General features: G+C 43.4%; 1 protein-coding gene across 1 annotated transcript in view; it reads left to right on the forward strand.

The window, feature by feature from the left end:
• DMRT1 (doublesex and mab-3 related transcription factor 1) overlaps positions 1-23257 on the forward strand; it is a 60821-nt gene that overhangs the window by 10291 nt on the left and 27273 nt on the right. The window contains exon 3 of the mRNA XM_074855880.1: positions 13250-13533. Within this exon, the coding sequence (XP_074711981.1) occupies positions 13250-13533 (284 nt within the window). The remainder of the gene's footprint in view (positions 1-13249; positions 13534-23257) is intronic.

A 23257-nucleotide genomic window follows, 5' to 3' on the forward strand; every position in this document is an offset into this window, starting at 1 on the left:
TATCTAAATGTGTGGGGTGTTCTTTCTGTTTTCAGAAAAGATGTAAGTGCAGAGTGAAGGAGTACTGCATGCTTCCTTAACTGAGCACTGGCATGATTTCTTGCTTTTTCTTTTTTTCATGTGCCTTCTTATACCTTGAAGACTGCTTTCATTTGCTTTATTTATCAACTAACTTCTTAATTCATCCTGTTGGCCCATACTCCATTTTCAGTAGATTTGTCACTTAATCATATGGGGACTAAAATGTTGTTTTGAAGGTTTCTTTTGTAGGAGTGTTTTTTCATATGCTTCTTCTAAGTCTTTTTTTTTTTTCTTTCTTTTTCTGAACTTTGCTAAACTTTCTCCTGAGTGTATCTGCCAGTCTTAATCAGAGTTGTGCATGCACTTCTGTCCTATGTTTTCTTGAAGAGCTGTGGAGGGTCAGCTCCAGAGAAGCACTGAGCTTCTCTTACTTTGCAGTGAGGTTGGATGTCTAATTATTTTATGTTTTTTTTTTTTTAAATTCCTGTCTTTAGTCTCTATCTGTACTATTTCTGCTTTCAGCATAGGCCACTATTTGCTGACTTGGATGCCTATAGTCATGGGCACAAATGAATGTCAGCAGATGTAAGCCACTGTAGTTCCAGTCGCTGTGCATTTCTGTCTACTAGCTCTGTGTGAACAGAATTAATTAGTGATCACTTTGCATTTGCATGGAAGCAGATTTTGTGAGTGCAAATGTTGTTGGATCCATGCAACACTCACAATCATGTAAAAAGTGATGCACCTGCACATGATTTTTGCTTACTTGCTCAAGCCCAGTGGGTGTCTACAATGGTTCTTTACCACTCCTGATATTAGTTTTTCCATCACGTATTAGGTAGACAGGGTGAAAAAGCCCTCCTGTTATTTCTAGTTGGTCTTTTTTAGAAACCTTTTGGGTTTCTGTCATCATATAGCTTATAACCTAGGATGGACTCCAGCTAATTCCAACCATCGTCCTACTCCCTTTATTATTTTTAGTGTGAGCCGTAATGATTTTATCCCAGTCATATTTCCTCCAAGGTCTCCTATCTCAGACACTTGTAAAGCCTTCCCTCCCTTCTAGTGTTCTCTTTGATCTCTTGTTAATGACTTAAATCCCTTTATGTTTAATCCATACAGAGTTTCTTTCTCCACCTCTCAGTTTGCTTCTTTGTGCCTGCCAGGTGTCTGGGCTGTTTTCCATCACTGTCTAGAAATCTGGATTTCTTTCCTAATTTCCTTTTCTCTTTTAATTTGTTCCTCTATTTTTTTTTTAAAGTTGTGTTGATTTTAAGTTTTACTTCTGTTACACACTTGTGTAACATGTTGGATGTCTGAATGCAACGACTTCAATGTTTGTAAATTTCTTTCTCAAATCAGATATCTCAAGATGACTAATAACATATATATATATGTACACATAGTAGTCATACTCCCTGCTGTTATACTGAAGGTTGAAAATGGCACTCGTTTCTCATGTTCCTAATTTTCTGAAGCACTAATTTTATTGGTTTTGCATGCTACTGATTTTAGATGTGTAAATAATCCTGCTGTCTCAGTTCAGCATGGACAAACATATGCTGGAACATTAAAATAGTGCCTAGCATCTTCACAGATTCAAAGCCATGTTCAAAGATATTGAACACTTTTTCTTGACTAAAACCATTTTTTTTTGCCAATAAAGATTTGAATATAATCACTGTAGCTGTATTATAAAGACCAAAAGTGCAAGTAAAGAAAGAACAAGCATTGACCCTAGCTCACATAAAAAGATCAATTACTCTACTCTAGTCAGTGGCAGAAGATGTTGAAAGTGGAATTTGCTGCTGTAGACATCTTATTGAGGGCCTGAAGCTTGCATTAAGTGTGGAAATAAAAATTATTTTCTGTAGGTTTTATTTCTTCAGCTGTATTAGGAGAATTTTTAAGTTCCATGCTAAATGTTTGCAGCAGATCATTTTTATTAAGTGTATGCTAAATGTGAACAAATGTGCCCTCTCCAGTTCTACTGAAATCAGTGGTGGTATTTCAGCTCCTCTTAGCTGGAGCTGGACTGGGGCTGTGTGTATGACTGGGAAACTTATGCCAAGCAGTCTTCTGGCTGGGATTTCTTCCTCCTTGTTTTTTTCTCCCAAATCACATTTTCCTTTGAAAAAAACCTGTTTGTGTTAAGTTTAAAATTAACTAAAAATCCTAACTTTGGGAGGTTTTTTAGTTGTATTTAGGAATGCACACACATAGAGTTAACAGGCATTTGACCCATTATGGGATAATAATTTTACATGTGGAAGAGAGGAAGAAATGCTCAATAATTTTTTCTGATCTTTGCTTTGAAGAAAGGCAGATGATGTTGCTGTATATGGAGATGGTGACATTCTGCTTTCATTTCCAGCAGTAACTGAAATCAGCAGGATTGGATTACTTGCATGCAGTATTTTTAAAAAAAAACCCACAACAACAGAAAACTTGGCTGAGGATCTCTCTGGTCTATTAATGCTGATTTCCAGTAAGTCTTTTAACACTGAAAAATTCCTAAGGCCTGGAAGAAAGCTGATGTGATGCCAGTGTTTAAGAAGAAGAAGGCTGGTGTCATGCCAGTGTTTAAGAAAAGCAAGTGTGGTAGGATGAGTGGCTACAAATCCATTGGCCTGACATCAGTTTTTGTGAAAACAGCAGAACAGTCCACAGCAGACTGAAATGTGTGGGAGGGGGAGAAATGCAGCTGTTAACGGATGCTCACACAATGTGAATTAACAGAAGTTTATGGGTAAAGGATTCTGTCAAGTTAGTAATCTTTTATCGTTACAGAATTTCTTGACAAAGTGACATACTGATGCAGTCAAATTCTGCAAAGCATTTGATTTTTTTATCCGCTGACATCTTGATTAGGAAACTGAATTGACAGAAAATCAGTATTGTATGTGTTACATGGTTTTAAGAAGGATGATCCTTTCAGACTGAAAATGCAGTTTTGAGTGGGAGAGCTAATGTGGTAGTGTTTCTGGAGAAGTCTCAGAGGGACTTGCTCCTGCCTGTAATCTGTGTGATCTTCCCACTGGTATCTTGGAAGCAAGCCTGCAGTCGCCACAGGGCATCTTGGTAGGTCATAGAAAGGTTCATGGACCAGCACACAGTAGAGAAGACAGAAGTGGACTACAGGAGGGCTTGACTAGATGGTTGGTCATGTGCAAGCAAGAGCCACTTTAACCCATGCCAGAAGTGAAAAACAGAGTCTGCCCCTGGGCAACATTGTCACTGCAGAGGAGCTGGTGGCCATGAGGGTACTATGCTGAATGTTAGTGGTTCCCGATGGAAAAGGATGACTAAGGACTGGTACAGCCCCTTCAGACAGACCTGTGATTATGGGAAGGAGACTTGGTGTCTTCTGTGCCTGAAATTGGTGAGGTGCCTGTGGGACTGGTGGGACTCCTTCCCTGGTGACATTGTACATACAGGAAAGTGGACTCTTGATGGATATTGGAAGGGAGGTCGTTATTAAGTAAGCATACCACACCAGGCTAAGGAATGTCACTGAGCCAAAAATGATGGGACACTGGGAGAGGGGACGAGGGAGGTATCATGTTTGTTTGTCCTCTTCGTAGTGTTCCCTAGGTTTCTATTTATAGCTGGTGGTGGGAATAGAGCCATGGTCCGAACCAGCACACCTGGGCTTGAACTTGGAAGAGCTCAGGCAGGAGACACAGAAATGATTAAAAGATAAGAAAACATGTTCTGAGGTGAGAGAGAGCAGTTTATTTTGCTCTTTAGTGACCCCCCTCATCTAAAATATAATTAATCCCCATATGGTTGTTCTGAATCACTGTGCCTTTGCCAAACTAGACCAGCTCAACATGAGGTTTCCAATGTCATTTCATGGGATGGGTTTTGACATTGTGACAGAAGCATCACATGGATGCAGAATGCCACAAAAAGCTTCTGTGTTGAGTGCGTCCACCATGGAGCTCAAGCAAGACAATAAGGAACAGCCTTAATTCTGGGATCTCCCAGATTTTCTTGAAGTGTGCTGTCCTTGTTGCTTAACTCTTGATTTAGAGTGCCTCTTTCTGGCAAATGTTCTTGGTAAGATGTGCTGTCCCACCTAGGACTGGTTTAGCCCTTTATAGATGGAACTGGAAAAGCTTATTCCACTTTGCTCAGATGACGACTCCAGCGTTATTTCTAGAGGGAAGAAAAAAGTAATTATTCCTTTAGGGTGAAAATTAATATTGTTTTGGCAGTAACCCTTGAGAAACAGGAGAGCGAAGCCATTGATGTCTTGGCAGATAAAACTGTCTTCTGCCCTGAGGATGCGTACCCTTCACTTGCTGACACTGCTGCCATTATGCCTGCTCCTCATTGATAACACTGACTGAACTCATAGTCCAGCTGCTTCATCCGGTGAGGGGTGTTGCGGAACACCCTGACTCTGCCCTAGCTGTCAGAGAGCCACTGCAGGAAAGGTGCAGTGACTGTTTTTTTTGCCTTGGTATGGTGGGAAGAGATGAAAAGTGTGGTAGGAGTTGTCAGGTGATAAGTGCCTGGGCAAGGCATAGCAGTGATAAGGAGATGGGGTGGATTGGTCCCTGTGTTCTTCAGCTCCAGGGAAAAGGCCAGGAACCTGCAAGAGGTTCAGAGTTGTTGGATGTGCATTTTTTTCTTTTTTTAAATGGGTATTTCTGCTTTGAGAAGAAAGGCTTATCTGCTGAGCACTTGTGTTCCCTGGGTATGGTCAGAGAGGTACCTATAGACTGTGGTGGCAATAAGCTGTTTTGGCTATAATTTATGCTCTGTAGCCTGAAGACACAGCTGCTTTTAGCCCACGCATCTGATATGGCTGATAACAGACTTTTTGACCTCTCCCTCTAATAGATGCTAGTTGGAGCTCAGCTAGGCATGCAGGGCTGTTTGGGCAGGTGATCCTGAACAAGAAGGAAAAAGAACCACTGGATTTGGCATTTGAGCTCGAGATGGGGTCGTAGCATTATTGGCAATTGCAGGAGGGACGAAAAAACATGCTTTTCTCAAAAGTTTTCTGGTCAAAACAATTGGGAGGACTGCAGAGGTAGTTTTCCATAGGTGAATGAGAGTAGGGCAGCCCCATACATCTCAGAAACCAGGCTCCAGGATAGGGGTGCAAGCGCAAGCTTTCCTCCTACTCTGCAGACCCTGCTCTTCACCTGTAATTGTTGGCTCATCTCGAAGGCAGGCTGACTCTCTCTTCCTTGTACCACTGTTAAAGTCTCCACCTCCCTGCTGCCTGAGAGCTGTCACAGAGCGATGGGCCAGAGGTCTGCAGACTGTGCAGAAGCGTGGAGAAGGATTTTGTCTTCACAGCAGTGGCTCATGTAGTCATCTCTTAGGGCCTGAATTCAGGGATGCATTTAGGAGTCCAGGGTTCCTATTTTTTCACTCTGCTTTCAGGGAGAAAGTTTTCACTGGCAGATCTGAAAGGCCTGATTCTGCATACCATGTGCTACAGCAGTTTATACTGTGCGTGTTTAGTCCAAAGTGAGTACCTGATCCTTGATGTTTCCTTTTATTTGTCATGATGACAGAAAAGTATCTCAGATTTTCTTGTGTTTGGGGAGTTAATTTAATTACACAGTTCAAAAGCATAAAAATTATTGTTTTACTAGAATTTGCTAAATGATAATCTCTTTAATACCTCTTTTTCAGATAGGGATGTGGGTTGAGAGTTTTATACGTATAAGCTCCTGAAAGAGAGGTTTTAAGATAAAGCACCCTCGGGAGTATACTGATAAAAAGAGGACTAAGGGGAAAACAAAAATCAGGGTGCAGGGAGTCAGCTGTCTTACTTTCTTGAGAGCCTTGCTTCTCTGTAGTGTCCGATTCCAGTGTCCTTACAAAGAAGAGGGACATAGTGCATGGACTCATAGTGCGGTGAGGCTGTTGGTTGAAGTAAATGGTACTGGGATGCAGGTCAGTGTCTGGTCCTTCACTGTGAGCTTTGAGAGCAGTGGAGACGAAAACCTGTCGCTTTGCACACTCACATCAGTATCCATAAAGGACAATCCCTGTGAATCTCATATTGGACCAAATTTGTCTTTTAGGAACCTGTACTGCATTGGCAGAAGCTGTAAATGGTTGGGGGCTGGGGGGTAGGTGTCTTTAAAGCTCCCTCTCTGCTTACTAAAGGAGCAGCAAATGAGATTCTATGTGAAAGAGTAAAGCTCAGCAGAGTTACGTAGGTGTGAAAAAAAGTTGAAAGGATGGAATCAGACTGTGTGGAGGGAGAGGAGAAAAAGAAAATGTGACATTGGAGAGGAGAGCAGCTGGGACCTTCTCTAGAGCCTGATGTTCACATTTAGTCATGTGTTGCTGTCGTGTTGCTCAAATTCCCATTGAGAGACTCCAGCTTCTTCCTATTCCCTTCCTTCTCTTACTAAAGAGGCTTCCTTTCTTCTCATTTTAGCTAAAGCAGAAAATGGGAGTAGGGAAGGTGTTAGTGTATAGTATTTTGTATGGTATCACTATGCAGGGTGCAAATAATAAATCACACACTACATGCTTAGACAATTTACTGCCGGCTTTTGTATGTGCTGTGACAAGTGCTTTAAAGGTCAAAAAAGCTTCCTTAACAAATTTGATAAGATAATGCAGTGAGCTGTAACAGCATAAAGTCCTGGGGGCCATAGACCAGAATAGAAGAAATAATTATGCATGGTAATGGGTAATTACAGATAATGGCCTTTTTTGGGGGTGGCAGAAAATACACAGTCCCACAGCCTTGCCTGGAATGAACATTGTCTAGCACATTAACTTTATAGCAAGCTAAAAGTTCAGCACTGAAACCAAACATAATCCACAACTTTGAATGGGAAGGGAACAGAAATACTCCTCTCAAAGGCAGAACAAGTGTGTGCATTTTGTTCATTGGGAGGCAGAGTGTCTCAGCAGAAATTAAGTAATGGTGCCAGCTTTCTTTGACATCTGAAATAGCTCTGTCATGATTGTCTGGTGGGAGAAACATATCGTTCCAGTGTTTCTGATTATGATGTTAGGGAGTGATTGCACATCAGCCGCATTCAAGGCTACTGTCCGACCTCATAGCCAACATGAACTAACGCGTTGTGAGACTTAATATTGCCAAACCAGTTAATAGGAGTCTACTGATGCTTTATATACTGAGCGAGGTGAAATTGTCAGGTGTGGATCCAAGACTCTTTTGAGGTCTGAAGGCAAGTGTTTCCTGACTGAATAATTAATTTTGGGCATTTTAATGGCATAGCTGTCTCCTGCCACAGAGACTGGCTTGCAGGAAGATACTAACACTGCAGTGATGAAAACAGTCACTCTGAATTGAACACTACAGGAAATGTAAACTACCAGAAGCTGAACTCTGCTCAGTGGGTAATGGCTATGCCTTACTCCTCCTTGAGTAATTGTGTTACTTGAGTAGTCACAGTTCTGCATTTTCAACAGCATGTGTGTGTAGAGTCTCTGTAGACATAAAAGAAATAAAACTTCTAACAATAGGTGTATGTAAGAACTCCATAAATGTGGGCGGTGAAATTCTCTTAATTGCCACACTGCATATACAGAATCCTTTTTCTGAAATACACAATCAGATGGAGACTAATCAGCTGTTGTGAGAAGATTGAACTGTGCCACTGCATGCTCTCAGACATTGAAACATGACTGTATGTGCTATCCTGATTTTTAAAACAGTTCCTGGTGTGCATCAATCCCAAGCTGACTAATATTCTCACCCAGATTCCCGATTGTCATCCAGTAACCATTCCCAGTAGGCAATTTGGTGCTGTCACGCTGTTTTAGATGCTGAGAAAGTCTAATAGTATGGACTCTGTGCCATTTGACCTCAGCATCAGAGGCTCGCCCAGGCCTGTTTAAATTAGTATTATCAGTGTATAATAAGATGTATAACTAGCCCTTAACAGTACCAGTAGGAATAGAAAGTACTCCATGCTTATGTACAGAATGAGTGACTGTTACAGACTGAAGTTCAATGTTTGCATTTCTCGGTGTGTATTCTTAAAAATATGTTTGCATCTGTGAGATAGAGATGATGATAGAAATTCCTGTAAATTCCCTGACTCCCAAAAAAGTAAGAAGGGAAAAAATGATCTATATACTGGCTTCTGCGTTGATTCTGCCATGCACATCTGCAATTCGTGTAAATTGCCATAGCTTTATTGAAGTAAATGGCCTGAGACTGGTTTACATTAACTGAGGATTGGACCACTGTTTTTCACCATGGTCTGCAAAGTAAAGGCAGGACTCCCTCATAGGTTACTAAATGTATAAGACCCATGTGTGTTACTGACCCCAAGAACTCACCTTCCTTAAAAGAAATCCCAGCCGTCCTGAAATGAATTACTGGTTAACTACTATTAATATGCCATAGAGCTGGAGAGTCGTCTACAACACTGCAAGATCAATAACAGTATTTATCGTACATCATATTGATCTTCTATGAAAGAGTGGGCCATATTTCACACTGTGTACATAGTGCAAAAAAAGTAGCATCGGTTTTCTACAGGAATTAGTAGAGACATAGAAAGGAGCTTAGAGATCCAAGGGCACAACTGCATGAGGGGATACTGTTGTCTCACTGCAAGAGTGTTGCTTGCATATGGAGAGCCTCTGATGGCCCTACATTGTAGATTTGGTGTTCCAAAAACTGAGCAAGAACTTTAACTCCTCTTTCTTGGTTTGCTCTGCTAATTTCTGTTCCTTCTTGTACAGGTTCAGTCCTGTATTTTTAATCATGTCATGTTTGCAACTTGCAAAATGTTAAAATTTGTGGCTAGTGACAGGGCAAAGACCCAGGAGTCCTCCCAGTTTTTCCATGTAAAGGGTGAAGACAACCAAGGCATGAGCCCAGCTCCTGCAGCAGCCCCCTTTTTAAAGGGCAGGTGGAGGGGCAGAGGAGCAGTTGCCTTGTTGAGAGCTTAATTCCTCCTGAAAATTGCTCCCCTTAGAGCAATGAACCTTAGGGCTGTCACTTCTGTGCAGGTGTTGTAATGCAGCAAGCTCTGAGGCAGAGGAGGACCCTCTCCTTGCCAGCAAAGCCATTCAGCTGTGTTGAATTACTTTTGGGAAGAAAAAAACCCACAAAACCCACCAGCTGAAAGCTGCTTTCTTAACCTTGGTATTCTCTCCTTGCTGGTGGAAAACAGCCATGGTCTGACAGCATCTGTTGAGGAGGACACCTTGCTCATTGAGCAGCTGGAGGCAAGGCTGTAGGAAGGTTCAGCCTGTAGGTCGGAGTCAGGAATTACAGGTATAGACCAAAGACCAATCAGAGGAGCCCCAGCTAGTTAATGTGTACTTACAGCCATTGCTTCCAGTAGATCTGCCCTGTTCTGCAAACAGTGGCTGTGCCTGAGGATGCTGCAGCCCAGAAGCAGTGTGCTTGCCTGCCAGCTGGCTAGCAGACTTCAGCTGAAGGGAACCTGCATGGATAGGGCAAAAACTGCCTGGGAATATGATAAACATGAAATCTCTGGGAGATATCCCAAGTGCCTTGTTTTATCCCTAGGATGGTTTCGCATGGTTCTTCGGCCTTTAATTCTGCTCCCCTCGGCCCTTAGCATGTCTTTAAAGGTATCCCATGCAGGTACTGGCTGGTCTGACCTACTTTTCTTCCTGAGCTTTCATTGCTCAGGAAAAAAGTCAAGTCTTTCAGGGCTTTCGTCATTAATAGCGAAACTCTTTCCCCCAAATGTATTTATAGTTGTGTATGTTCCATATGTGTTGTATATGTACAATGTATGCATTAGTAGTAGGAGATGACTTGATTCAGCCAGGTTGGATGGGGTAAAAGCATATAACTGGACTGCAGACCTGCCCTTGACCATGCCAGAGTCACTGAAGACCTGCAAGAGCTCAACTCTTCAGAGGCATCCTTCCCTCAGGCTGACTGGTTCAAGTAACCCATGGGGTGCTTTGACCTGGTCTGACATGACAACCACCTACAGTCTGGATGGCATGAAGTTATGTCTTGTATGACATGTCCCCCTTCTCCCAAGTGAAGCACAGAATCTCTTCCAGATGCTACAGAAAAGAGCAGAGACTTCTCCCAAAGCATGACATCAAAGAAGATCTCATCTCCTAAATTTGGGGGAAAGTGCGAGTGGAAACATGTGACAATTTTCTCCTGTTTTTTGTCAGATGTTGCCAGTCCTTCCATCTTCAGAAGCATGATGTAGCTTGGGATTTAGGGAAAATTAACTCTTCTGGCCATCTTTCCAGCACCATCACAGGAGTCCTAGTTCTGTATGGAATTGGGTATGTCTGTCCCTTCACCTGAACTTTCCCCTATCCCATGACTCCTGGTTTTATTGCTAATCTGCTGGGGCACATTCCTGTGGTGTGGCTGCAGCTCAGAAGTTGTGTGCCAGGGATGTTATGAGGACCATGGATTCCATAATTATGTGTTTATAAAAGAAAAATTCCCCAGGCTGCCTGGGGATTTATGTGTATGGGTGTATGGATGGCTGAATGAGCAGGTGACCAGCTCTACAGACTTAATATTGAGTCTTGAGAGGGCAGCTGATAGTACTGTAGAGGCTATTGGAGAGTGGAGCAATGGCAGAAACAGAGGGCTGTTCTGGTGGATTTGTAACAGCCCTGAGCACTGAACAGCTGATGGCTGTTGTGCGGCTAGATAAAGGAAAAATGGGTGTCAGCAAGTCAACCCTTTTGCATCTCCAGTGGCAAATGATGGTAGCTCCAACCACAGGAGGTAGAAGGAGAAAAGAACAGGCAAAAAGCATATTTTCTCCTCCTACTTAATGCAGCAGAAGACTGCCACCACTGGTCTTTCTTCAGGAAGGAGCTGTAGCACTACCAGCCACTGGAACATCACAGACACATCAAGGATGTTTCTATGATTTTGTGTGTACCTATGGGCAGGTCTCTGTTCTAGCCTAGCCCATCTTGTCCCATGTTAGGAAGCGTAGTGCATGACACAATTCCAAAAGTTGTAGCAAAACCTGCTGTTTTCTCCCCCTCTTCCATTTAGCTGCTGATATTTCAGAGTGGCTCACCTTTCTTGTGTAAAGGTGAGCCTCATCTTCCTGGGTGTAGGTGTAAAGAGGCCTCATCTTCCTGGTGTTAGTATTCTTAGCAGAAGGTATTATCCCTTCTTAGGATGCACTGCAAGTACAAAGACACTGCAGAGGTTTCAGAAGAAATTGCATATCTCTGTCTCATGTGAAATCTGTATGCCAGCAGGAAAAGTGTTGGAGGATTTTGCTTTTGGCTTCTATTTTACAGCATGAAAAGCAGAACAATTGGACTGCAGCTTTATTTGGGAGCTAAGCTTGGCGATAGGAGTCAGGCTTGTGCTGTGATTTATCAGAATTGGCTTTTCAGTGCCAGTGGTCTAAGTTCTGATTTTATCAAAGGCACAGACAAAAGGACTTGAAGAGAGGCCTGCCCAGAAGCAGAATAATAGCAATAATAAAATTGCATAAAAATATGGAAGTACGAAAACTGTGAAGGGTCTTTGTGGCATTGCAGACTTCTCTGTTCTGTGTGCAAATTTGAGAAGTACTCCCAATGAAAAAGGCCAGCTGGCTTGGTTCTTGCTCACATGGGGGTTAATGGCAAAAAAGTCAGATGCAGGAGGCATAAAACGCTGTTTGCTAATAAATGGGTGTAGTTCATTGATGTCCACAAAATGTCAGCAAGAGCAGAATGGGGACACTGTATAATTTAGTGACCTGGAAGGAGACTATCCATGATTGCAGAGAGCTTTCATTACAGCTGAAAAAGTTAAACAGAACTGCATTGTAAATGGCAATAATTGGTAAAGCTGATCATTGGATCCAGTGTGCAGCTAATACAGAGTACAGTGGAAGTTGCTAACCATGACTCAAGAGGCCGTTAAATGCCACCATATTCACTTTGCAAGTAAATAACCAAGGTACACATATACCGAGAGAAAGATGCAGAGCAAACTCGGCAAAGTCAGATGACTGACATCTCTCTTAGGGCTGTTATTTCATATGTGTCGACTGTCCATGCTGTTTCATTTCCATACTGATAGCCCTTGAGAGCTCATCAGTATGCTTTAAGCCACATCTTTTCTTCACCATGGTAGAGTCAGACCACATCACGAGAAGAGCAGGAGCACCTTGCAGAAAGGATCATTATGCTGCAAACACTGTAAGGGTTGGTGCAGGGCAGGGTTACAGGGATGCAAGCTAGAACCAGAGTTGCAGGGATGGTTATGATTTACAGTTGCTCCCTTGTTCAATATGTAAATGTATATTCACCATGTGGTTAGTCTTTCTAAGGTTGTCGTTTTTTGCTGTGTCTGACTTGGCCAGGTAGCTGATGCAGCATTGTCAGAGAGAGCTTGGCTGTGGAACGGTACCAACAAGCACCCTCTTTTTTCATCCTTGCAAATATGGCAAGGCAGTGGTTGACACTGGAGTGAGGAAAATGGGACTTAAAACATCCTCTGAGAAGCCCTCCCCATCTTAGGGAACAACAGGGGAGGCAGACCTTTGTGGGGACAGCGTGCAGGGAGTGCAGTTGGCTGACCTCCAGTCTGGAGGTACTTGGGAGTGCAAGCAGCAAGTCAAGAGCAATCCCCTCCTCCTCCTCCTTTGCCAGTGGTGTGGGAGCTTGTTCTGCTCTGTGATTTTGTAGGTAAACAAGAGCTAAATTTGGGTGTGGAGGCTGGGCAAGGATTGAGGGCCTTGTTGCTCAGAGGTAGCGCGTGGGTTTCTGAAACACCTTGGCTGATCGTGTAGTGCTTTCCCTACTGCAGCTTCTCTCAGCCTTCTGGCTGTTTGCCCTTTCTAGAGACATGTTCAGAAAGTGTCCTCTTACCTGCAGGACACTGGCTGGAGAGGGGTCATCCTGTAGCTAGAGTTTTTCTGCTTCCAGGGATTTATAAGAGACTTGGCATGCTGTTAGAATTTGAAAATAATAAGGGGCTGCATCCTTAGCTGGTGTAACTCATCATTGGATGAATTGATGCTGCTTGAGAACTTAGAGTATTGTCTTAACCTGCAGTTGGTTTTGTCTGCTGTTTTGCAGTTTGCAGTGTGTGTAGGTAGTGGTCTCAGGCTTTGAATGGTTGTCAGTCCACTTGAGTTTCTACCAAACATCCCTTTCAACTCCCATCTCTTCCTATTTACTACTCTCTGTCCAGCCTTCAGGAAAAGTAGTAGCTCATCAGAACGTGAAAGGTAATGGTCTTCATGGAGCCTCCTGTTTCATAATGGCTTGTTTTTTTCTTTTCCAGAGGGACGGATGCTCATTCAGGACATTCCTTCCATCCCCAGCAGAGGGCACTTGGAGAGCACATCTGATTTGGTTGTGGACTCCACCTACTACAGCAGTTTTTACCAGCCGTCCCTGTATCCTTACTATAACAACCTATACAACTACTCCCAGTACCAAATGGCAGTGGCCAGTGAGCCCTCCTCAAGTGAGACGGGGGGTACGATTGTAGGGTCAGCCATGAAAAACAGTCTTCGAAGCCTCCCAGCAACATACATGCCAAGCCAGTCAGGAAAACAGTGGCAGGTATGATGTTACTGAGGTGGACAATAAGCTGTTTCTTGGGCCTGATTGTGACCTTCTGTTTGCTGGTCATGGCAATGCAAAACCAGAACCAGATACCAAGGTAAGATTAGGACCCATGTTAGGAAAGTTACCCGAAATGGGTTGTTATGATGCAGCACAACAAAAGCAACAATACAGGTATGGGTAGGTTGCCTCAAGCACAGATAAAGGGCACCCACTTGAGTTTATCTTCCGAGTTATGTCATAGTAAATTATGGGCTGTTTTCTGGAAAAAGAGTCCAACTGAATTACCCAACATAGCATCCTGGGAGCTTCAGGTGTCATTTCTGAGGGGCTTTGCTCTTCAGGAACCTGTTTTTTTCTCTTCTGTCTTCTACATCTAAGGTGCTGAAGTGATCCAGGAGACCACGCTGTTGTGCAATGGGTTTGTGGCAGTAAGTTGAATGTGACATGGTGTTTTGCTAATGGTGTGTTCTGGCAGTGTCAGCTCCAGGGCTTGCAGTTTCGACTTGGATATCTCAGGTTACAGGCTGTGCCTGAAAGGTTCGCACCAGAGCTCTGTGAACTTAAGGCATGATGCCTTCCAAGCCCTCTCACTCTAGGACTTGATAATTGTAGCCTCTAACTCAGTACCAGCCGGAGGCTGAGAAAAGGGGAAATCTGCCAAGGCAGGGGATTCTTGGCAAAGTAAGTGGAGCCATTTGAGTGACCCTGAGGCTGTTTGGTCTTGGGCTGCAGTGGTGGTTTTCTGTCTGAGATTGAACTCAAGAGGCTACACTCTCTGAGTGTATATGCCTGTGTCCCTTGTTCAAGAGCAGGAGAGGGCAGACCTCTTCTGTAGAGCATCAAGAGAGGTCACTGCCCTCTGCAAAGGCTGTGTTGTGAAACCACTCAACAATGAAAGATTAAATGTCCACCAAAACCTCCTTTCTGAAGGGAACAGATGGGTGGTCCACTTTGCTGACAGAGAATTCCTCTAGCAATTCTGGCACAGGGACCAACTCTGAAAGGGCATATTAACGATACTGAAGAGCTGGAACTAAGACCAGGGTGATTACAATTACTGTGGTAGTCCACATCACCTTCAGTAAGCCTTTCCTATTATTAGACACTTTTCATGGAAAAGTCCTTCTGAAAATGCAGGAAGAACCTAGGGCAACAGCTGGCAGGTCTGTGAATTTTAATATCATGGCTTTACAGCAGTCTGCATTTAGTACTATTCCATGTCCCTTTTTTGCCATGAGTACAGCTGTATGAGGAAAAGAGCTGTCTCCTTTCCTTCTGCTATGTGAGCCCACACCACGAGAGCTTTCTTCTCTCAGGGTGTGTTGATAGGCTTCACTGCAATCACCTTCAAATATATGGAGCTACACCTTTTCGGTTAGGTTAGTTGATAGCATCCACTCTAGCTACTGAATTTGATCACCAGACCAGGGGGAGAATTAGTCAAGGCAGGCTGGGGATAGGATTCTGTGCATGGTAATGAGGTGAGTTGCCACTGCTTTTTTAGCTTTTTCATTTTGGTTGATTCAGTTAACCTGGCAAGTCATAGCAGAGTATTTCAGATAGAAAGTTACTTCTTTTGAAGCTTTTGCAGTACCTAGCTTGTAAGAGCCTACTGCAGACCTGATGCTTGGAGACACCATCATAACACAAATGAGGGGCAGCACTATTTGTCTTGTGAAAATAATGTTCTCGCGGGCTGCTAGTCCCACCCATTACCATTCCTCCAACCAGTAGAGACTTCTGTGATTTTACTTGCTTGGGAAAAAGGAAAATAAATTACAGGTATTGACTATCCTAGCACACAGTGTTTGAGGAAGAGGTACATAAAGGTATGCTAAAATATGTTAAACCTTGGAATGAAGATGGTTTCCTCTCAGTTCTGTTGTCATGTACTGTCATTTGAAATGAGACTGTATGTTTAAGAAGTCTTGGCCTAGAGGGTCCGTTGCCAGTTTCTTTTGGGACCTTTGACATCCTTTAAAGAAATAAAAGCAATAGTGTGTTTTCCATGGATTTTTCTCTTGGGGTCCTGCAGAATCTGTAACCAACATCTGCTTAAGTGCCACTCAGATTAGTGGGATACTGAAGAGATGATTAAGGAAAAAGGAGGTGGTTGTTGTCAAAAAGGACTGTTTTCCTTCCATCAGCAGGTTCCAAGCATTGGGTGTTCTTTCCCACCTTGTGGGATGTACTGCATGGTTCTGTTCACTTCTGTGTGAATTTAGTGATTTACCTTACCTTTCTTAATTTCTCCTGGCTAAGCCTTTTGGGATCTCTCAGTGCTGTTCTGGTGAGATGTCTGTGCAGAGAGGCTAGAGGTAGTGCTTTCTGCCTGCAGAAGTGACATCTCCCCAGCTTCTAAATGGCCTAAAAGCAGAACCCACCTCTCCTGTTCTGTAGGGCAGAGTGTAGTTCAAGGTCAGTGTCATGTAACTTACAGGCTGTTTCTCAGAGGCTGATCTGAGAAACAGGATTGTTATTGCTGTAAGAGTTACGAGTCGTGGGGTTTGCACACTGTTATGACAGCATAACGTTGCACAAATAATCATAAAAAGTTTTAGTGACAGCTAGGCTAGATAATGCTTGATAGCAGTGGGTGCAGTGATGCTGAGGTTGTAAAACACTGTGTGGCACTGAAGATGGTTTGTTGTAAGGGGAACGAGCTCTCAGCTGCTGCATGTGGTTAAACACTGATTCTGCACCTGGAAGGTTACCAGCAAGGGAAGATCATAGAAATATAGTGTTAAATGGAGAAGGATGAATGAGTTTCTCTGTCAAGCATGGTAAGGAGTTACAGGAGAGTTTCAAAGCCTGATCCACAAAGAGGAATCAGACCTTGCTTATACCTTCAGGGGGTTTTGCTGGCAAACCTATGCAGACTGATTCTCTCCAGAGGAAACATGTAGCTGTATCTACACAGGGATTTTTGCTGGACTGCCTGTACTGACTGAGTTTATTTTTTACATGCATAGGTTTCTTAACTAGTCTTCCAGTATGAGTGAGTCTGCTTATGTGACTGGTAGTGCTATAACTGTTTTGATCAAAGTTTTTTGATTTTGGCTTCTTTACTAAAATGACAGCTGTGCAATGCCTGCTGTGACCGGATCAGGGCAGCTTGCCAGATCAGGAGGGTTTCTTTGTTGGATAAGCCACCCATGTGCTCAGTGGAAGGTATCCTAGTTTAAGAAGTATAGACAAGACCCCTGCCTTTTCTGGGCTCTGTTGGTGGAGGCTCACTTGTTCTGGAATAACTGTAACAACATAAGGAGAATTGCATACTTAAAGTAAGATGACTTCTGGATGCAGACAAGGCCTTGAGCAGCCTAGCTGTCTGCTGTTTCAGAATTTAGGGAGCAAGGGAGAGAAGCCAGGGAGGAAGCATGTGAGTGTGTGTGGGATGGGATGAGGATTAATGCATCATTGAGCCTTGGCAAATAAACTGAATCACTGAATCTTTAATGTAGATTAATGTCAGATTTCATTAGTCTTTGTTCTTTCCAGAGGCTCACGTACATGAATGGATTCATAGAGGTGCAAATTTTTTAAATATTTCTGTGTAGGTTTTGTTCATTTGTATATAATTATCCCAGAAGCTGTATCCATCGTGATTTGATAAGCATAACGAAGATTATGGTTTTGGTTGAGACCCCTTCAGTCATTTATATTTTGTTGCTTTTGCCTGCTCTAAGGCAGATAATCAGGTATGTCTGGTGTTGCATCTGAAGAAAACACAAGCTTAGGTTGGAGAGGAAATGTAGAAGATGTGGTGGTTATTGTGCATCTCCTTGCACTCCAGCTCTATGTGAGCATCTGGATCCTCCCTTGAAGCTCTCATAATTGTTCATTACAACAGGAATGTATGTGCATTCAATCCAATTAACAGTTAAATGAGTTCACCAACATTAGTACTGCAAGTCAGAGCATGTTGGTATACAGTGGAAGTTGGTGTTTCTGAAACCAGTCTCACTGCAGCCTGCTTAGGGACAACAACTGGAAAATAATGGGGTGGCTGCAGACTTTTCTACCACAACAAAAGTAAAACCTGGATGGGCACGTCCAAATCTAATCAAGTTTAATTCTTCAGGCTGGCAATGAAACTGTTAGCATGTGACCCACAGCATAAGGATAATCAGGACTCCTTGTGAGTCAGCGTCCTCTTCAAAAAGTTTTAAAACTCTTCTGGTTTCTATAGCTGGACCATTAAAAGTCTGCAAGATGCAGAAAGTGACCTCACACCTAGGGATCAGTGGCTGTGCTTTTTTTTGTTACTCTGGTAACTCCAGAGGTCCTGTTTCAGAGAAAGGTTAAGGCTGGCCAGGAGATTTTGGACAAATTTCAGAATTTCATGTCATTTGTGTTTTATGCTCTGAGGTGGTTTTGTTCCTTTCAGTCTTTTTTTTTTTTTTAACATAGCTTGGCAAACCACTGTTCTCACTTCCAAAACCTCAACTTTTTTGTTCTTTCCTTAAACCACTTGAGGGCAAAAATCTGGAATAAGTACTGGTGAGAGTCAGGCTGAGAAACTTTAACTCATTTTCTAGTATGAGAATTACATTTACCATTTGGAAGTGAAATATTTAGCGTTGCTGAAGTAGGAAACTTTTTCAAGGGTTTTTTTAAAAAGTAGCAAACATATAAAACTGTCTTCTACTAAATGCAGAAAAGTGTGGCTGTGATAGGACGGCTAGCAGTTTGAGCTCTTAAGAATAGTTGTTTGCTGGTAAAAAAGATTGCTCTTTTCAACTTCCACAACCTGTTTCTAGTTTCTGACACAGTTTTTCCCCCAACAAGCCTGGCCACCTTACAGAAATGTGCAGTCTAACTCTCCAGAAATAGATGTAAAATGTGTGTGTGTAAATATATACACATTGTGCAAGTCACCGACACAATTTTATGTGTAAGCAGTGTATTATATACTGTATTCATAACATACCCTTCACGCTACAGATTTATGCTAAAAGTATCCTAATGTTTCTGACAGCTCATGTGTGACATGAATGCAATCCATATTTCTTGGAGGAGCTAATCTAAGTGGTTTATTTTCCAATACTGCTGATAGGGCTATATCTCTAGGTGTCACCGCAGTTGAGATTCTGATGGTAACATATTGTTTATGGGTCACTGCCTTTGTCTAAAAGAATAGGTTGGAACAGAATAGCAAAGGTTAATTAAGTTTGTCTATCAAGGAAGGACAGATATAGATGTCTCTTGTATTTTCCGTGCTAAAATCAAAGTAAGTCAAGGCAGGATATTGTAGACTCATTTTTTCCTCATGCTAGAAAATACGCTTAGCTGGTTTTAGGAACGAAACAAAGCCACCTTGGGCAGTACAAGTGCAGCAGTAGTTGTGAGGGTCAGCTCATGAGCAGTAGCATTTCAAGGTGGGAGAGTAGCGGCAGCCCTGGTTTACAGCTGGGGAAACTGAGGCAAGGGAGTGTTAAATAACTTGCTCATAGTCACACAGCTCACAGGTGACAGAGTGGAGATTCCTGATGTCTGGATTTCCACTCTGGTGCCCAGTGGATGCCTTCTTGCGTCATGCCAAAAACTGACCTGTAAATTCTGTTGTTTGCAAACGACACATAAATGCAAAATGCAATTTTATGTCCCCTATGGCTGGCTTTATTTTTAAGATCAAGGCAGAATGAGGAGACTATGTTAAAACTTTTAACAGAATTTCTCTGGTGTTTCTATAATTACTGGTTTTGTTTTCAGGCAGCTGTTGGTGAGTCATGGGTGAGCCAGAGGGATGGAAAGCCTGGGTAAAGTGATTTGGCTGAGATGACATGGCACGCCAGTGGCAGAGCCGAATGATATAGTACTTTGATCTCTTCTGTTGCTCTGAATTTTTTGCAGCCCTTGTCACCCAGGATTAGCATCTGTGACCTCCTACTTGTCCTTGGGAATAAGCTCCATAGTCAGGATCAACTGCAAAATCTGAAGGTGCTGCTAAGAGTAACACTGTCTTGCTTGCAAGGAGACTGTGGCTAGCAGCTTCTGCTAATAAAAATTACATGGGTGATATTTTGTCTGAATAAATCATCTGGGAGGGGAAGGCTGCAAGAAGTGAACCACCACTTGTGCATGCCTTGCCTCTTTTCTATCTCTGGTCTGGCCATCTCCTCTCCTCAGCTCTTCCTCCATGAAGAAGACATGTAGAGGTTATGCAGGTGCTGCCAGGAACTTGGAAGGAGGAGCTGGGCTTTACATTGCCCTTCCACAAGCTGTTGAGAAAGCTTTTTCTCAGGAATGGTCTGAACTGATGCAAGAGCATTTTCTTCATGCTTCCCTGGCTTTTGCTACATATTCTGTCACTGTTGGGCACTGCTGCAGGACTGCACTGACTGTTGTGCTCAGTGATGAACAAATCCTGCTTCCAGCTTGCCTGTTTGTGGACAAGCTGTAGCTGCCTCTTGATTCCCCATATTGCCTTTGGAAGGGAACGGAAAGAATTTCCACTGCGTGCATGGTCTTTTAAGCAGGCCATACTTATTTGTCCATGATTTATAAGCATCCCACTATTGCCTGCAGTACATCCTTTAAAAAGTTACTGAGTGTGCTCTGTGTGGTACAATTTAGGGGAACCCCTAAATGTTGAATAAGCCAGGTATGCTTCTCTGATGATCTGTGTCTCCCACTGAAGTCAGTGAGGTACTTGGTGAATCAATCCTGCATCTGGGGCAGGGCACGAGTGATGTGTGGCTGGAAGGGGATGCACTGTAAGTGAGCAGCTCATGTGTTCAATTCAAAAGCTCAGCTTGCTCTCTGCAAAGAGTGAGTGCATGCCCTTCCCTTCCACAGCACTTCCTCACCTAAAACAAGCCTTGTTTTTACAGTGCATCACCTGCGGTGATACAAACCAGAGTGGCTTGTGGGGCCATCCCAGCCCTTGCCTGTCTTGGCTTCGCTGTAGGGCTGGAAGGGGTGAGGAAGGCAGGAGGAGACACCATAGGGCCAGGCATCTCCTCCTGTGATCTCTGCATGACCCCAGCATTCCCCCAGGACAGGACCCAGGGAAGGATCACAAACCTGGCACCTGGCTGCAGCTTGGAAGGTCGGACTGCCCCAGGTTAGAAATAATCTAAATAATCCAGGGCCTCCCCAGGGCTGTTTTTATCCCCCTTTCTGGCACCCAAAAATGTGCAAGGATTCTCCAGCGTTGCAGGAGTTAATACAGAGTGAATGCCCCTTCTCATGGGGTTATGATCTCCTAAGCCCCCTTTTTAATGCAGTGCTAAGTTCAAGAATTTTTATGACTGGTTGTTTTTTTATTGTTACTGTAAAATAGGATTGCTAAGCACTATAAAAAGGAAACCTTATGGTTCAGATTTACTGTGGTGTGTATTCTAAACAGTTTAATAAAACAAAACCAGAAGCTTTTAGATTTTCTTCAGCAGTTAATACACAACATTTTCTTTGCAGAGCCAAGCTTCTAGCTGTCGGTCGAACTGTGGTTCATAGGCTTGGTATGGGTAATAAGATTATAAAACATGTCTCTTGCTAGCCAGCTACCACACACTAATAATAATAGTAGTAATAATTCATTGCATCCAGAGATTTTAGGTGAGTTGTTTTTTTAAGAAACGGAGAAAAACCCTAAAAGTAGACTTGAAAGGAAAGAGGTCACTGCATCCACTCTACAGGGAGAGGAAACATGCATGTGATCGTTTCAGTGCCAGGCAGTGATCCCTCCATTTTGTTACAGCTGGTGACCTTTTCTCAGTTGCACACATGCACATGTGCACTTGCACAAGGGAGAGGTGGAGATGTGAGAACCACAGATGCTGCTCACAGCCCTACCCCACTGAGGGAAGGAAGACAGTGTGTGCAAAACATCAGGCAGAGAGGAGTTTGCTAACTTGTTTCCCCCAGTACATCTAGAGCTGTTGAGCTTTGCAAGTGTGCAGATTCAGATGGCTTTTGGACTGAGCTTTTGTGTGGTTTGTATTGCCAATCCAAAATTTCAGGGCAGAGGCAGCCTGGGTTTTGTTGAGGGAGTCTGTGCAAAGCACAGATATCTGTTTCCGTGAGGAGACTGCCCTTTTCCAGAACAGCAGAGGAGACATCAGTGGCTCTTTTGAGTTCAAGCTTCCTTGGAATGACACATTGAAATTTTTTAAGAACAATTTATTATTTATCACGGATGAAGCTCTGGTGCATGTTGAACTTTCTCTGCATGGATAGGGTGCAGATGGTAGAAAAACGGTCTTTTAAATATTACCTTAATTTATAATAGAAAAACTTTAACACTAAAAACATGTCTTGCCAATCCCTCAGTACATGTGTAAATATGTGCAACTGTGCTGCTGTCAGAAGATGGGCAGAGGTGCACTTTGCTTTCTGTAAACAGCCATTGCTCTCTCTCAGCACTTAATCTTGCTGCAAATGTGGCTCCACATGGAAAGCAGGGTATTGCCCTTTGTCTTAGAGAGCAACAGGAGGATTTTGTGTGACTCAGGCCATATTATTTCCAGCTAGGCATACTAAAATGAGTTGTTAAGGGGACCCCTGGAAAACAAGGGGTGACTGCATTCTGGCTGCTTAGCTGTGAGGTGCCAGTGGCTCCTTCTGCCAGGACCAGACCCTGGGGTCTGCTGCTGTGGGGCAGCCACCTGGGACAGCAGGTTCACCCACTGCCTCCCTCTGCTCCCTGATCTGAGCTTCACAGCCTGGGAAGGGCTGAAGAACAGGGCTCCCTGTGTGGCTGGCTGGGACCCAAGGGAACTGCAGTGGAGCAGGCACAGCTCCTCTAACCAATGTGAGACGGTGGCTGAAAAGGCTGTCAAGCACTGCTGCTTGGAAAGGCGACATCTAATCGCACAGCTGGATGTGTGTTACTGTTGGCACTTTCACTTTTATACCTGGTACAAAACTGTAATATATTTTCTCTGCCCAGAAGCTTTCCATCTTACAATCATTCACTGCCCAGCAGACTTAGGAAGACCAGGTAGTGATACTTTTCCTGTTGAAAATCCTAATCTTAGGAAGTGTTTTTTGGAGCACTGTAGCCTCCTTACTTCGCAGGGCTTTGGAACAAATAATAGTACATGGTAGTTCTTTCATAAAGCAAACATTTAAAAAAGCATTACTGCCTCTCTGAGGAGTTCAGTTTGGATAATTGCAGGGCACTGGGGTAGGATAAACTTTGATTTCTGAGTGCTGCTAACTTTGCTGCAGGCTGTGGGAGGGAGAAGGGATTGTCTTGTGGACACCGTGCTGACACAGACCTGCTGGCTAGAGTCCAGCTGTGGCTCCAATACAGGATTCTCAGGTGGTCTGTACACAACTTGGTTTCTCTGGGTAAATCACAAAAATGTTTTTCCATCCCACTGGGTTGTAAGAAAAGTATTATGTTTGTGTGTGTGTGTGTGTAACTGCTCAGATGTCATGGAGCCTGTCCTGAGTGAGTCAGACTGTCCTTGGCCACCCTGTAGGTCCCTGGCAGAGCAGTTACCACCAGTCTGAGATGGTTTAGTCTCTGGGGAGGTGTAGAGACTGGATGAGCACTTCACCTCTGACATTGGCTGGGTGTGTGCAGTTGAAGGGGTCTGGAAAGTTCCCTGTGGCATTGTCTATGCCATAAGCAGGGGACTTGCCAGGAGGCTTGTTGCAGTGAAGGGTACATGCTTCTGTGCCAGATGCAGCTTGACTTGAGGTAAGATAAACAAGCCATAGGTGTGCCGGTTCTGCTGCTGCTGCTAGGTTACGTCCCGTACCA

The sequence above is a fragment of the Strix uralensis genome, chromosome Z, assembly GCF_047716275.1.
Source record: "Strix uralensis isolate ZFMK-TIS-50842 chromosome Z, bStrUra1, whole genome shotgun sequence".
In the NCBI taxonomy this organism is placed as follows: domain Eukaryota; kingdom Metazoa; phylum Chordata; class Aves; order Strigiformes; family Strigidae; genus Strix; species Strix uralensis.